The sequence below is a fragment of the Heteronotia binoei genome, chromosome 3 (genome assembly GCF_032191835.1).
Source record: "Heteronotia binoei isolate CCM8104 ecotype False Entrance Well chromosome 3, APGP_CSIRO_Hbin_v1, whole genome shotgun sequence".
Taxonomy (NCBI): Eukaryota; Metazoa; Chordata; class Lepidosauria; order Squamata; family Gekkonidae; genus Heteronotia; species Heteronotia binoei.
This window is the reverse complement of record NC_083225.1, coordinates 69,927,149-69,943,543: the sequence shown is the minus strand read 5'-3', so window position 1 is coordinate 69,943,543 and position 16,395 is coordinate 69,927,149. Positions and strand designations below refer to the sequence as shown.

The 16,395-nt window shown below is 37.7% G+C and overlaps 1 protein-coding gene across 1 annotated transcript in view; it reads right to left on the bottom strand.

Moving 5' to 3' along the window:
* Positions 1-5,463: 5,463 nt before the first annotated feature.
* The window catches only part of MOSPD2 (motile sperm domain containing 2), a 39,678-nt gene continuing 28,746 nt past the window's right edge, over positions 5,464-16,395 (bottom strand). The window contains exons 10-15 of the mRNA XM_060233998.1: positions 15,290-15,402; positions 12,815-12,911; positions 11,145-11,241; positions 10,034-10,163; positions 9,060-9,162; positions 5,464-8,357 (exon numbers count right to left, since the gene is read on the bottom strand). Of these exons, the coding sequence (XP_060089981.1) occupies positions 8,211-8,357; positions 9,060-9,162; positions 10,034-10,163; positions 11,145-11,241; positions 12,815-12,911; positions 15,290-15,402 (687 nt within the window). The 3' untranslated portion in view covers positions 5,464-8,210. The remainder of the gene's footprint in view (positions 8,358-9,059; positions 9,163-10,033; positions 10,164-11,144; positions 11,242-12,814; positions 12,912-15,289; positions 15,403-16,395) is intronic.

Sequence of the window (16,395 nt, the reverse complement as noted above, 5' to 3'; positions counted from 1 at the left end):
TTCATAGCTTCTCAGATCTGACCTTAAGTCCTGTTGGGTTTGGGTACACAGGAACGACAGTTTGGTGTAGTGGTTAAATGCGTGGAAGACCTTCCTCTTCCGACTGGCTTTCGCTGACGAAGAAAGAAATTGCTAATGATAACCGCCATCCTAAAAGAACAGTATTAGCATTTTTATTAACTTAATTAACTAATTTTTAAACTTAATCAGAATTTTAATGCTTAAATGTAATTTTGTGTCTTTTGCTTTCTTTGTATAATTGAAATTTGTATGATATTGTTAGCCGCCCTGAGCCTGCTTCGGCGGGGAGGGCGGGATACAAATAAAATTATCTAATCTAATCTAAAGACTCTTAATCTGGGAGAACCGGGTTTGATTCCCCACTCCTCCACTTGCACCTGCTGGAATGGCCTTGGGTTAGCCATAGCTCTGGCAAAGGTGTCCTTGAAAGGGAAGCTGCTGTGAGAGCCCTCTCAGCCCCAGCCACTTCACAGGGTGTCTGTTGTGGGGGGAGAAGATAAAGGAGATTGTAAACCGCTCGGAGTCTCTGATTCAGAGAAAAGGGCAGGGTATAAATCTGTATTTTTTCTTCTTCTTCTGTAGCTACCCTAGCAAACATGCCCCCTCTCCCACCCCTCACTTTCAATTAAAACAATTTTTTATTTAGTAACATATGGTAACAATATCTTATTCCTGCATCATTAATAACTTTTTATCTATCCAATATATTACTTTCTAACCCCCCCTCCCCCGTTACTTGACCCCCGCTGGTGTTATTTACTTATAATACTAATATTAAAAAGTACCCTTAACTAATAATAAAAAAATTCATTCTTCTTCCTTCTAAGACTTAATCATTATCAAAAACTGCCCAATTTCCTTTTATTTTCCACTCTTTTTCTACGCATCTTCTGAACTTCTAAGTCATAGTCTCTTAAAATTCTTGTTAATTTGTCCATTTCACTCCATGTCATAACTTTTACAATCCAATCCCATTTCTCTGGTATTTTTTCTTGCTTCCACAACTGCGCATATAATGTCCTAGCAGCTGAAAGCAAGTACCAAATTACAGTTCTATCTTCTTTTGGAAATTTTTCCATTTGTAATCCCAACAGAAGTCTCTGCAATTTTCTTAAATTCATATCCCAAGATCCTAGAAATTTCTTGTTGAATCATCTGCCAATACTTTTTTGCTCTTTCACAAGTCCACCACATATGGTAGAAAAAACCTTCATGTTTTTTACATTTCCTACCTCTGTCTGGCATCTTATTGTTCATCTTTGCCAACTTTTTAGGAGTCATATACCATCTATACATCATTTTAAAACAGTTCTCTTTAATACTATGACACGTCGAAAGCTTCATAGAGTTCTTCCACAAATATTCCCAAGTTTCCATCTGTGTTTATTTACATTAATTGCCCACTTAATCATTTGAGATTTTACTACTTCATCTTCCGTAGACCATTTTAAAAGTAATTTATATAGTTTTGAAATTAATTTTTCAGTGTCTCCAAGCAGAACTTTTTCCATTTCTGTTTGCTCTTTTCTTATTTCTTCTTCCGTTTTAATATCATTATTTATTTGTGCATTTGGAACCAATCATATTTATTATTCAGCTCTTCAGCAGTTTTCAATTCTATTTTGCCACTTTGTATTTTTAATAGTTGATTATATGACAACCACTTTTCTTCACCCGTCCCAGCTGTTATTTTTATTACTTCTGCTGGCACTATCCATAACGGTTTTCTCTCATCTCCATATTTCTTATATTTCATCCATGTATTTAGCAAATTATTTCTTATATAATGGTGAGAGAAATGAATTTCCCCCACCATTTCTTTTGTCATATATCTTATAACCACATCTCTTGGTAGATTATTTTTTTTGGCATATAGTGAGTTCACTCTATACATATAGTCATACATGTTTCTAGTCCCTTCAAGATCTTCCTCCAAAAATTCTGCATTTTTATTTTATATTCTTTCAAATCAGTTTCTTCATCCACAGGTACTCCTTTCAGAGTCTCCATCAATTTGCAGTCATGAATTGCCACTTTTTCTTTTATTTTTAACAAGGTGGAATCATGTACTTTCACTCTCCCTTCCACCTCTTGCACTTTTTTCGATGTCACCACAGTCTCATTTCTGAGATCCTCTATATCTTCTCTTAGCTCTTCAATATCTTTTCTAATTTCTTTTTCCCACACCTCACATTCTACTACAGTCTCTCTGGGAGAATCTGCTGGACTTGTATGCCTGCCTTACGCCCTCAACTGGAAATAGAGGGTTGGGTCACCCTCTTAGGATACCCATAGAATTGGACCCTCCAGTCCAAACTTTTTGAAACTTTGGGGTTCTTTTGGGGAGGGGCTCCAGCAGCTATGCTGCAAATTTGATGCCTTTACCTCCCTTCCCCCCCAGTACACTGAATGCACCCTAGAATTTGTCATTTACTATAATGGTCCCAAAGGGAATAATGGTGGTGGTTCATCATCATGAACATAATTTCTTCAGTGCCTCCTGGAGGAGGTTTACAGATAATGTGGTGGGGTGGATGTGAGTGTGCCACACTGTATCATCACTGCATCAACCAAATGCCTGGTTGAACATCTCTGCCTTATATGCCCTGTGGAAAGGAAGTAGAGCCTGCAAGGCATTGATATCACCTAGCAGAGTTGCACCAGGTAGGGGCTAGGGCTGAAAGCCCTGATGTTGGTGAGGACAGCTGGATCTCTCTCAGGCTAGGGACCACCATTAAGTTCTTATTTTCAAGGTGGTCCTGAAAGTATGTAGGTCCCTGACCACTCAGGGCCTTAAAGGTCAAAACTAACACCTGGAATCTGATCATACTCTACCAGAAGCCAGTGCAGCTCACACAACACAGGCCAAATGTGTGTAATTCAAGGGGTACCAGTAAGAATTAATTCAGGATTCTCTTATCAGCAAGATCAGATCACAGAATCAGATTCATTTTAACTAATGCTTGAATCACCCTCAAAAGGCATGATTTGCATATTAATTTGGCTTGGAAATGCTGAGTGCACATCCCTAGTGTGTAGTGTGGAGCATCAAACCAGGATCTGGGAGATCCAGGTTCAAGTTCTCAGTCTGCCATGGGAAGATAATTGTTGTGAGAATAAAATAATGGAAGGGAGAACACCACTGTAAACCATTTGGGAAGAAAAGTGGCTAAAATATCTAAATAAAATCAGCATATAAAAATATTATTTATTTTAATTCTCGTGTTCATTGTTTCCCCCCTCTCCTTTATGTAGTAGACATTACAGTTCCCACAGTAGAAGAGGTAAATCTTCATGTACATCCTTGTTGGCCTGGCAAAGGCAGACATCAAAAGGTATCCACAACGATGGTCCCTGTAAAACTGTTCACATGCCAAGTTCTCCACTGACTTCAGTAACTATGACAACTTCACATGACTAAGATCATTGCAAGGTCAGTGCAGACTATACATTCCTTAGATGCTGTAGTGGGTGGGGCTAGGTCTGTAGCGCCACCTTTCTCTGAAGGGAACAACTACAACTTCTGTAGATGCACTGTTTAATTGTGAACATTTAACATTTTATATGCTAAACTATAAACTACATTTTATGCTTTTAAGCAGTGAAAAAAAGTTTAGGCTTGGTAAGAAAATTTTGCTTATATTCTTATTTAATTTCTCTAGCAACAATTTGTACCAAGCAGCAGAGCTGGTGTGACCATATCCCTTGCTGTACTGGGACCTCACCACCACCACTTACTGTACATAGATGGATGCTTGGCCTTATGGCCTTGGCCACAAAACTTCTAAGAGAGTATGTGAATATATTTATAGGAAGGCCTATCCTGAAGGCCCATAATGAAACGTTGCTGGAATTAAGCGGGTTTGAATCGGGTAAATGCCTGGATGGAAGACCATTTGCAAACCTATGCATGCCATACCATTACTTCACACCCCATCTTTCTCCCCAGTGGTGACCAAAAGCAACTTAAATAATTCTGGCCCATTTTAGCCTCACAACAATGCTGTGAGGTAAGTTAGGCTGAGTATGTCACTAGTTCAAGGTCACCAAGAGAGCTTTCATGGCAGAGTGGGAATCTGAACCTGGGTCTTCCCAAATCATAGCCCAGCACTCTGAACTACTACAGCTCACTGGCTCCCAGCTCTAGGGATTGAAAGGCAGGATCTAAATTTAATAAAGTAATACCAATAAGCTTATTACTGCACTACATCATCCTAAAACCATGAAGGTACTGTCATGAGAACAGCTATGACAGACAATGCATATTTTGGGCTTTTAACCCTGATGAGTGACCCGATGAGCATGTTGATCCGCAACCGATTCTCACAAAACTGACACACTGTCAAAGGTTGTGGTTTCCATTAAAATTTTGTGGATCTGGACTTTGGGAGGGCCAAAATACTAGTAACTTGGGGGTATTCTGGTCCCCCAATGCCATTTCCAGTTTGGTTTATTTTGGGGGATTCCAGAAATTATTCCAGTTCCATTATCCTGTATGAGGGACTTCAGGTGGGAGTGGCAGATTTTTCAAACACTTGACACAAAAGTTGCAGGAGACCTAATGCTGTCTGCCAACACTAAAGATCCAGCTCTCCCTGAACAAGGTGCTCTCAGCCATCCTATTTGTCTCCATTGTTTCTTAAGGAGGGAAAATCAAGGAAACCAATAACAAAACATATGAATAACCACAGGCCAAAAGCCTCGAAATGTAAACAGAAGCAACAGACCCAGTAAAACCAATATCAAACCAGAGAATCCTTGCAGGGCCACAAACCAATGTGACAAGTCCAACACAACCAACAGCACTTCATCACTGTTCCTCCCAACCCATGCAGAAGAAAAACAGCAATACAACACGCATGAGTTTCGTTTTAGGTACTTGTGTGCGATCTATTTTTTTTTTAAAAAATTAATATACTCTACTTTCCTAACATTTCTTGTACCAGTGATATTTGTTGGGGGTCCTTCATGAGAAAGGCAAGAGCAACCATTTTGGCACAGAAGTGCTCCCCCTAACGTGTTCCTATTGCCTGGACAGCTGCCTCCTGCCTGTAACCTTATTAAATTGAAGAAAATGCCATACCTGAATATTTTTGGATATTCCCAAATATTTTCAGAATTAATACTTGATATCCAGTATTTCCAAGAATTCCAAATATCAGCCAAATATACCCCTCGAGCACCATTAAGTATTTTTTCAGATATATTCAGACAAGAAATTCAGACAACATCTAGTCATTGGTGCAACAATACACTAAGGCTGTGTGCTGCTACACTCTAGTAGTTACTCATTTCACTGGAGTTAGTTGAATTTACCTACACATAACTCACCAACAGGAAGATAAGGAAGTTGAATTGTCCATTCTAAATTACATGCTTCAACTAAACTTTCTCTCCAAGAAGAAAGTAACAGTCTTGAGGGAAAAAAAATACACAATTCAGTTTGTGACTACAAGTTTTTTATTTCATAAATTGCAGTTATTCTTCTATAACATATTAAAATAGAAAACATTATCTGCTCAAATACACATAGAAAATATGAATACAGTAATAAAATACTGAAAATATTCAAGCACCAGAACACTGAGTCTATTTATTGGCATAGATACTAGGAATATATTTTTGAAAGTGTTCAATAAAGTGCAAGTCAGTCTTCAGATTAAGTGATAACCATTTTTAAAAACAGGTCCAATTTTGAGACTGGAATGAAACATTATTCAGTTTTAACATGTTAACACAGACTGTAAAAAATTTCAATTGGCTTTTCAGATCTCAAATCTGATGAGACCATGAACTGGCTTCTCTTTTTAATGGACAGAAGAGAACCCATCCAAAATAGCTGAGAATCTTGCAACAACTTATGACTTCAGTCTAAATCAGTACAGCCCTATGAGCATAACAAGAATAATACAAAGATATATCATGCCTACATGAAGTCTCAGTTGCACTGCACTGAGATCATCCTGCATTATAGAAGTCTATAATGTGTAATATTATAATCCTCGATCATGGCTGCAAACTGATGTGATGACAGCAGATCTGTTCATTTAAATCCAAACCTTTCCAAATAGCATAAAGTGAGGGTAACAAGGCCCACTGCAAAAGCAACCAGGTGACTAGTGCAGAGCTTGCCTCCCTCAGTTTTTCTCTCTCATATTCAGACCTGTTATTCCTTTTCCCACCAGCTTGATACAGACCAATCTTGGCTGAGAAAATATTCCTGGAATAATAATCAGGAATTAAGCGGGGTGGGGAGAAGCATTCATTTTTTCTCACCCACATATTTGTTTTGTTCTTAAGACTATTCTTGGCCATTTTAAATACAGTTTAAATCTCAGCAATGAATATTCATTCTGCAGTGAATATAGTAAAACTTTTTCACATTAAGGCCACAATTCAATACAATTAAGCACACTTAACAGTAATGATATCAATATGCTTTACTGTGCTGAACTGCAGCTTAACTTTACATCAATAACTACTAATCAGTTTTTACAAACCTGAGACAACAGCCCAGAAGAGTGAATAGTCCTATCCAGTTGAGGCACTTTGTGGAGAAATGGAAAAACTGGGAATGATACTGTTTTTGCAAAGGATCTTCTAACTGGAAGCAGAACTGCAAATGTAGTACAGAGGGCAAATCATGACTCCAGTTATTCTTCAGGGGAAATGAGCACTCCGAACTGATCTCAGAATTGCATTTCCAGATATGACTTATTTAATACATTGCCTGAACTCAACCAAATTAAAAAGGTTTAATGTTGTCAAAGACCACTGCAGCAATTTTACAGTTTTTAAATTTTCAAATGACATGACCATAGTTAAAGTAATGTTTATTCGCATTTCTGCATTTCTCAGGCAAATTTCTGTATCTTTTAGACCACCACTGAAATTCTTTTAAGTGATGTCTACTATTTTCACAGTGCCTTTAATGTCCCTGCAGCTCTCTCTTTCATATCACATTACTTAGAGCAAAGGTCCAAAAATATATTTATACTAGCCTCTTAAGCTGGCAGAAGGATCGTTGTGCTGTAGGAAAGCTCTACCTTTAGCATTACCAACATGTAAGATTCAGCCCAATATCTGAAGCTTAACTAAACAACAATTTATGACACTATTTGCTGCCCAAGAGTTATGAGACTGTTATCCATTACATGTGGCCCTTCAGAAAGAAATTATTCTGGTTCCATTATCCTGTATGGTGGACTTCAGGTGGAAGTGGCTGTTTTTTTAACCACCTGACACAAAAGTTGCAGGAGACCTAATGCTGCCTGTTAACACTAAAGATCCAGGTTTCCCTGAACAAGTTGCCCTCAGCCATCCTATTTGTCTCCATTGTTTAAGGAGGGAAAATCAAAGAAACGAATAACAAAACATATGAGCAACTACAGGCCAAAAGCCTCCGAATACAAAGAGAAGCAACAAGCCCAGCAAAACCCATATCAAACCACAGAATCCTTGCAGACCAATGTGACAAGCCCAACACAACCAATAGCACTTCATCACTGTTCCTCCCACCCCATGAAGTTGAATATTGAGGCCCCAAAGCCTCTATTTCTGACAAAGCAGAGTTGTAATCCTACCGATTGATTCATGGTGCAACACTAGTCTGACTAGTATAAGCTTTTAATCGGGTATCTTTGGAACTGTGGCAAGCATTTCAGGGGAACTATGGCTGTAAGATTAACATTGGCTGAAAATAATTTGGCATAAGATAGCTATAATAATTCTGGAAAATATGAACAAGACCCCCTCACACACCGTTCTTCCATTCTGAACTGCATCACTGCATATTATGTACACCCATACACTTTATATACAAATATAAGTAATTCTCATTTCACATGCATGTGAAGAGAAATGTTACATTTTTTGTATATAATTAAGTTTTGATACATGTTATGTAATTTGCATGACAGAAATAAACCTGTTAAGTTATAAAATGTCTTTAGATCTAAATTCTTACAGTGTCCAGTGAAACTGACTACTTTAATATCTTATTTTTCCCCTTCCTCTTGAACCATTAAGGTCTATTTGTGTTGAACAGCATGGCTCAGTCTCGTGATTTTCAGCTTCCAAGGAAGCCCATACAGATCTCGTTTTGGGCAGTTTCACAGTTCATCCAACCACTATCAGTTCCTCTCACATTGAATTATATAGGCAGCATTTATTGTACAGGGCATTGCTATTTACCTTCCCTGAGTGCATAACATGTAGAAACAAAAGGCAGCATTGGCAACTAGAAGCAACACTAACACCATAGTCAATTGCTGAAGCCAGACACAGCGATCCATCTGTTCTTGAAGTCTTTTATTACTGTGCAATACTTGTCTTAGCTGGGGGGAAAAAAAGGAAAGTACACAGATTAATATAGTCTTATGAATCTGTTCCCCCCCCTTTCCATTTGCCGTTAGGTGCTATCATTCTACTATCTCACTCAGACCCAGCTATTCCCCCCTCCCCAAAAAACTGTGATGCTAATGCAATTTGCCAGTCAGTTTCAACACAATATATTCTGTATACCCCAAACTAACATGAGAAGGCCACAATAATTCTTAGGCACTAGCAGTAACACAGCAATAGAGTGAATTGAAACCTTAGTAGAGCCTGCACCACAAAGCCTACATTACATCTTTTCTACATCTTTTTGTTTACAGTAGACAGATACAAAGGTGGCATGTTAGCTGAATATATGCACTTGATTTATTTAGACCCACTTGCAGGAGAATTTTCCTTCCCCAGCTTCAATTATATAAATGAAATACTTCTGTGAAATGTCTTCCTATGGCAGCTTGTTGCACCCAGCACAACAGAAGATGATCTGCATAGAATGTGGGCAATACCACACCAGGAACCATCAATATTGACTAGCTGGGTAAGGGCTAGCTAGGGAAGGAAACAGAATGCTTCTCCGGAAGGGTGCCTTGACCTTAGGACTGACTGCTGAAGGAAGTAAAGTGAGATCCTGAAAAGCTACAATTGGCTGCAAACCCTTTGATGCCAGATGCAAGCTATAAGTCAATATGTGCAAAAATTACCTGTAGGTGTAGATCTTCATTTGTTTTTGCAGGAACATTAAAGGCATTCTCATTTATTGTTAAAGTCGAAGGCTTGTTGCTTTCTATAACATGACATCTTAATCTGAAACATAAAAATGATACAACAGTAATACTTAGTACACTTATGGGAGCCTGTACAAGTATTTGTCTTATTCTGAGCCTCTTCCACTGCATGGTTCTCTTCTAGTCAACATATTCAATGATGAAATCTTTATTTTTGCTTCTCCCCACCCCCTTCTGCAGGCTGAGCAGACAGAAGAGTACCATCTACTGCAATAGTTCTTGAACCACAGGACATCTGCACAGGTTGTATAACAAGCTGCTGAGGAATCAACTAGCACAACAGCAAGGTGATCTGCAGAGAATGTGGGCAATATCAGGCTAGGGACCATTAACACTGGCTACTTGGGTAAGGGCTGGCTAGGGGAGGAGATAAAATCAAACCAACATAGTTAGGAGGAAGAGCCTGCAGTGTATGAAAAGGAGCCAACAGGGTATATAGCAGAGTGGGGAAAGAGTACTACAGAATCTGCAGGCAAATACAGAATATGCAACAGGCTTCATCCCAAAGAAACAAGGTGGTGAGGAGGAGCATCTGTTGCCCTTTCTGTGCAATTCCTTTTCTGTTTAATAGTAATCCATAGCCTCATGACAGAGAGGATCAGTTATGTGCATACTGGAAACTGTCTAAACAGCAAAATTTCCCAAGTGCTTGTTTATCTAATAGTTGACTAGAACCTCATAATATGTATACTAATCACCAGTTACATTTTAATTGTTTTTATCTGTGCCATTCTGAAGTGCTGAAGTACACACTAAATTTCCATCTTCCTGAAACAAATCAACATTTGACCACTTCCTAAAATACATACGGAACGCATTCACATGTGTGACCACATTTTAAGCTACACTGTCATCTGAAGGTATCCTCTAGGTCAACAGGAAATTCTTACCTGTGCTCCATCACTTTGTTTCTTGGAACTTCCTTCCAAAACTGAGCCAACTCTTGAGTTCCTGTTCCAGAGCACTGATCCATTTCTGCTGCCATAATCAAAAAGCGGTCTTGCAGGGAAGCTGTACAGCCTGTCCAAAAGTTATTGGTAATATATCAATCTCACCTCATTCGATTTAACCAGTAGTGAAATTTAATAAACTATGTGAAAATTTTGGAAAGTTAACAAGCGATACAAACTGCTAGCTTGCTAGAGGAGGTGCAATAGCTGCTAACTTGCAAAAATGAAGAAGGATGGGAGAACAGTTTAGAGATGGAGTACATTTAATAGCTTGACAACCGATACTTTGTCCAGTTAACAGATCATAAGAAGGCTATGACTTCTACTGATGACTCAAAGAAGAGACTGAATTTCTTTCTACTTAGGATCTTGCACTGGGTTGCAGGAATGAAGAATAAAGTGTGATTACTCACAAAGGAATAACACTTTTTGTTCCGAACACAAGAGGCTAGCTCCCAACGCACTTGAAAATATTATTGTACCATAAAACATGCAATGAGGTTCCATAACACAAAAAGTGCATATTTCCATACAGTCTTGGCAAGATCAGAAAAAAAACTGAAATTACACCTCCTTTAGGTGCATCTATAAGCAGGTTATTTGAAATCTTTGTAAATTATATTGTCAAGCAATAGACCTGGCCACAGCTGCACGTCCAAACAGTGAAAAACTTAAAAAACACAGAATTTCCATCAGCATCACTGATATTTGGAAGCCAGAAGCCACCCACTTGGGTATTTGAAAAAAAATGGAAGTTAAAGATCAGCAAGTAGGCCAATAATGAAGAAAGCAGCATATAATCGATTGTGAAACTGGACTCTATATGGAATGTGACTCAGAGCAAGCCTATATTCCCTTCTCCAATCCACTCTGCAGAAAAGAGTAAAAGACTGAGAGATCACAACAGGCCCTCAGAGGCAGTGATGTAAAGGTGGCTTCAATCCGACTTCCCTCCTAGTACAAGTACATGGGATTAAGGTGGAGGAAGAATAGCACAGAACTGTTTATTGCACCAAAGAAATCTTGTTTACAAACTTGTTTTCTCACTTACCACCATGAAGAGACACTATTATATCAAGTGATGTGCCTGGTTCACAGCTGCTGTTACTTGGCTTTACTCGGTACTTGTCAGGAGCAGTTGTTCTCACCTAAATATAGGGCAATCATAATTACGCTCTCAGGTTGCCTATTCAATGACTTAATTTGTTAATACATACTTGGTAGTCTGACTTCCAACATTATACCAGAAACATATTGAATTAAGGCTTGTTTCCCACTACACCACTTGGAATGTCTGACATGACTCCCAATATTTTAAGGACACTCAGAAATGAAGGACCTTCATTCCAAGTGAATTTATAACTAGTGGCTCAATCAGCTAGATCCAGTTAAAAAGGGGGATAGCTGTTTCCCATTTGTCCTCAGAAACTTGTATTGCCTTTCATACTGACAGAGGATTTTTCAGAAGAGTTATATGTGAATAGCTAATCACCGTATTTCATAGTAATGAATTCTAATTGAAGTTACTTTTTATGTGCACCTTGCAGTGTGATGAACACTTCTTTTGCTGTTGTGTCCAAAACTTTACTTTCACATGCAATGATCATAGATTATATAAACTTCCTGGATTTGGCACACATCTGTCTAGGAAAAGACAACGGAGAACTTATTTATGCTTGATGACCCATTGCAGGGAAATTTCTACCTGTTTAATACCTCTGCACACAACACTGAAAGTACTAAGTGCAAAATCCCCATGATCATGGAGAAATAATACTTTGAGTTAGAAACATTTGCATAACCCCCATACTTTGATTAGTTGAAGACACACTCTTTTTATGGAACTCCTAAAATAAGGATTAGAAAGGAGGCCTCTATCAGCTTACAACTATGACCTCTGGAAAGCCTGTTCCATTCACAGCAAACGTTAAAACCAGAGAATCCCTATAAATTTAGTTAGCTAGAAACTATGCTTTTTGCTTTAAGTTCTGCATTTCATTTCCAATTTGTCTCTTTTGTCTGCCTTGATTTTTGGTCAGAATACGTTTTTTTAATATCGTTATCTTAGCCTGTAGGGAAAACTTACATTTAAAAAAAAAACTTTCAGAGCAATCTGTTCAGTTCACACTACTTAAAGTTCAGGAAAGGCTAACAATGGGGAGGCAATTAGACTAGCTGGAGAGATTGGAATTCCTGATTCTTTCTCATGGGATCTTTGCCCCAGAACAGGCCTAAAATTCAGCAGTTGAAATCAAGGCCACAAAGAATTAATCTACTCAGAGAACTACCTATCAGCACAGGATCTTAAGGAATGGCATGTTGTGCATAAAGCCTCTTTAGAAGTGTGCACCCTACAGGTGATCCAGGGCTTCTTCAGAAGTATCTCCTTTCTTCTGGTCTGAACTATCAAAATTCAATGATGCAAGGGGTGAAAGGAGCCTTTTTGCCCGTTCTTTCCAAATAATCGCTAATTGTAATATTTTTCTAAAGTTCTACAGGCAGCACTATAAAATGAGGGAAATGAATAAGTTAATGAAAAAAAATTCTACAATTGAAGAAACTACTAGAAAATGCCTCTAAGTGGTAAAGACTGAGATGTAAAACATCAACAAATTTGCAGTTATAGCCCATCCTTGTGCATATTCTGAATAAAGAAATGAAGTATTTTTAGCCACATTGAATACAACATAAACAGAATGTTATTTAAACAGTGTTATTTACCTTAAATGCCACTGTATTTTTAGTCACATTTGTTAGAACAATCAAGCATTTCTTTTCCCCTGTTTCTCTGGACCCAAAATACAGTTCTTCTGCTGGACTAATGGAAAATAAACACAGGGAAATGTTTTTACACTGCGGTCTTGCAAACTCCCAGGCATTTCCAAAAAATAAAAGTTGCATTTATAGCAGTCTATCAGTTACATCAGGCTTTAAGTTGGATCCTTAATCCAAGGATAAGTTTGCAAAAACATTTTAGGACAGCAGATACAACAATACTCCACCTCACTTGCTTTTAAAACCCCTTGCTGGTGTTGCCATAAATCAGTTGCAACCTGATTGCACTTTACACACACATAACAGTCTTTATTGGGAGTTTCACTTTACAGCATTTTGTACTTTCACCCACTGATTACGAGAAACTTATATTGTATTCTAGAATCTCAAGATGTATTGAAAAATATGCTACTTTTACAAATATATATATATACACACACACATACACACACACACACAATATATATGTGTGTGTGTGTGTGTGTATGTTTCTGACACTAGTCAGTAGGAACACTTCCAGGGGAAGGTCAGAGGCAGCAGCAATTTCGTTCAGTTTCTTCCTCCACAGTAGCTTCTCCCCTCCATGTCATGGTGTGTTCATTCATAAAAGCTTCTTCCTCAACTCTAATAATCAGAAGATTTTTCAGGCATGCAGGGAGAAAGAGAAAATTGCTTCTACAAGGTCTTTTGTCTTGCATTTCTACAGGATCCCATGGGTAAGTATATTTTGAAGGTGCTTGATACTAAGATGCACCACTGGTATATTTAATCTAGCACTACCTATTTGAAACAACAGCAATATCTTTCATAAGCCCTTCCTCTCACTTTCAGCTGATAACTGAGATTAAACCTAGGATCCAATTTTTATTTATAGTGTGTTTCAGTCAGGAACCCTCAAATATTGAAATGGTGAACCCTCGGGGAAAAGGTTTTTTCCCACACATTCATCTAGGCAAGTGGGTATCCATATTACATCATGTACACCAATTAAACAAAGCTAGAAAAAGCATAAAATGACACAGAAGAAATCTTCAGATTCTAGAACATTTGCTCATTGTGAGAATATCCCTTGCTCCTTACCGTCCAATCCTAAAAGACTTTCAACAGCCTAAGATTTTGAAAATGTCATACATCATATGTTCAAGCAGCATGACATGACTCACCACCAAGACCACATGGAACAATGGAGAATCCTTACTTTTCAAAATAGAAGCAAGCAGCATCTATGGCTCTTGCAATGAACCTCTCATTTATTTTACATGAGCAATTTACTTAGATTTACACACGCACACTAGAGGAAGTCTTGAATTACACTTTAATGTGATGCACATAGGTAAATTAGGGATTCATGATCAAATAGATCTGCCTTATAAATGTAATCTTCAGGTACACAGTAAAACCTGCTCATAGTTACAGATCTGAAAATGTAGTTTAACTCAATAATGTGGAAGTAAGATTTTCAGCTTTCCCAAAACAAAGGCTTTTTTTGTAGCAGGAACTCCTTTGCATATTAGGCCACACACCCCTGATGTAGCCAATCCTTCTGGAGCTTACAGTAGGCCCTGTACTAGGAGCCCTGTAAGCTCTTGGAGGATTGGTTACATCAGGTAGTATGGCCTAATATGCAAAGGAGTTCGTGTTACAAAAAAAAATCCTAGCCAAAATCATAATACACATATTTTATCAGCAGAACAAAGTCTGAGTCCAGTGGCACCTTTAAGATCATCGAAGGTTTATTTTGAGTATAAGCTTTCATAAGCAAACACGCGTCTTTAAATATTCATTTTGTATAAAAATAGTTTACAGTTCCAATGAAACTCTTGGGAGTTTAAAAAACACTGAACATTTTCAGTACATATCACTTATTAGGAAGCTTTAGACACATTTCATTGAACTTGATCACCTAGCAGTTTTCATTGTCACAGACACACTTTGACACATTGAAGCAGAAGATTATTTTACAGGCATTTCCTGAACTATGCAAATTAATCTACTAATTAAAGTGGAACAATCTGCTAAATCTGTATTTGCTTTTGGTTAAATGGTATCACATAACTTTACTTTGGCAGTGACCACATTCCTATCTTATAATAAACAGAGTGAAAAGAATGAGCTGTTCTCCTATCTGCTTGCTGGGAAAGGGAACTTCTGTGAGGTTTGCTCCCAACAGTTGACAGGTGGAGTTACCTTTTTATCCAAAAGGCCAAGACAGGAAGTGATAATAGATTGTATCCAGATCTTGGTTTGTTGTATTTGTTATTAGAGCTCAGAATCCGATAACAGTTAAGTCATTCTTAGAAATTAAGTATATAGCCCTTTCAGTCCTGATAAGTTTTAAATGATATAGATGTAAGATGTGCCCAGCTATTAAAACTATGACAAATGCCTTAAAAGCAGATGTTATTATTGTGTATCATTTACCTGATGTGCAATAAAAGTCCTTTAAAAGTTGTTAGTGCCTTCTTTGCATTTTTTGCTTTGGAATCCACTTTATCAGTCTCTTCTGGCTTGGCAATTTGGTCTGTGAGATTTGTCTAACCAAATGCAAACAATTGAACAATAAAAAGAAATGCAAATAATATATGGACTTTACTTCTGTAATTAGCTGTAACTAATCATTTCATAATAAAAACAAAGTATCCCTGTGTTTCTAGAATATGAATGGCATATTTTTGAACACTTTCTTTCAGCCCTCAAGCCAATACTTTTAAGCCTCCTACAGCTGGAAGATACATTTAAAAAATAAGGTATCCATGGCTCTTGTCCTTTCCTACTTCCTTTCTTTTGTCCTGTTTTCTACCCTATCTCAAAAATATTCCAAATTCTGCAAAGCTCCAAATATTGCATTTTGAACTATACAAATTGCACCTGTGCACATACATTTGTGATCTACCTACCTACCCAAAAAGCAACTGAAGATTTTTAGAAGGTATTTAGCTGGATGAAGAAAGTTGGATATTTTAGTTATGGCTTTATTTCAAGTCAGATTAAAACTCAAGAATTCATGTCCAATCTAAAAATAATCCCAATAAGGACTAGTTCATGATGCTGGTATTGACACATGACGACTGCCCTGCATTGAGTTCCACAAATCTGAAACCCCGTTTCGAATCTACATTAAGTCTTCAGACTAGTTTCCCAGTTATCTAGTAAACCTAGTCACTCTAGATTACTTTAAATTATACAGCAATGTCATTTTTTAGGCAAGACTATTATTTATTTTAGGATTATTCATTGTAAAATGCAATGATATTTTTTCTAGTCTACTTTTGATTAAAAGGCAATAATCATTAGTGAAAATGTTTCCACCCAGGGTTCATTTCTTCAGTATCACCTTTCCATTAACACTTCATACTCTTCCTCAGGACCAACAGTCTATTTTGTAAAACTTGCAAGTTCCCTGCCCACAATTATGAAGCATGAGGTGCATGGAATGAGACAGGGACATATATAGTGGAAGTTATTAAATAGAGAAGGGACACGGATGTACACTTCTGTGAACAAATTTTCCTTCCCAGTTCAACACT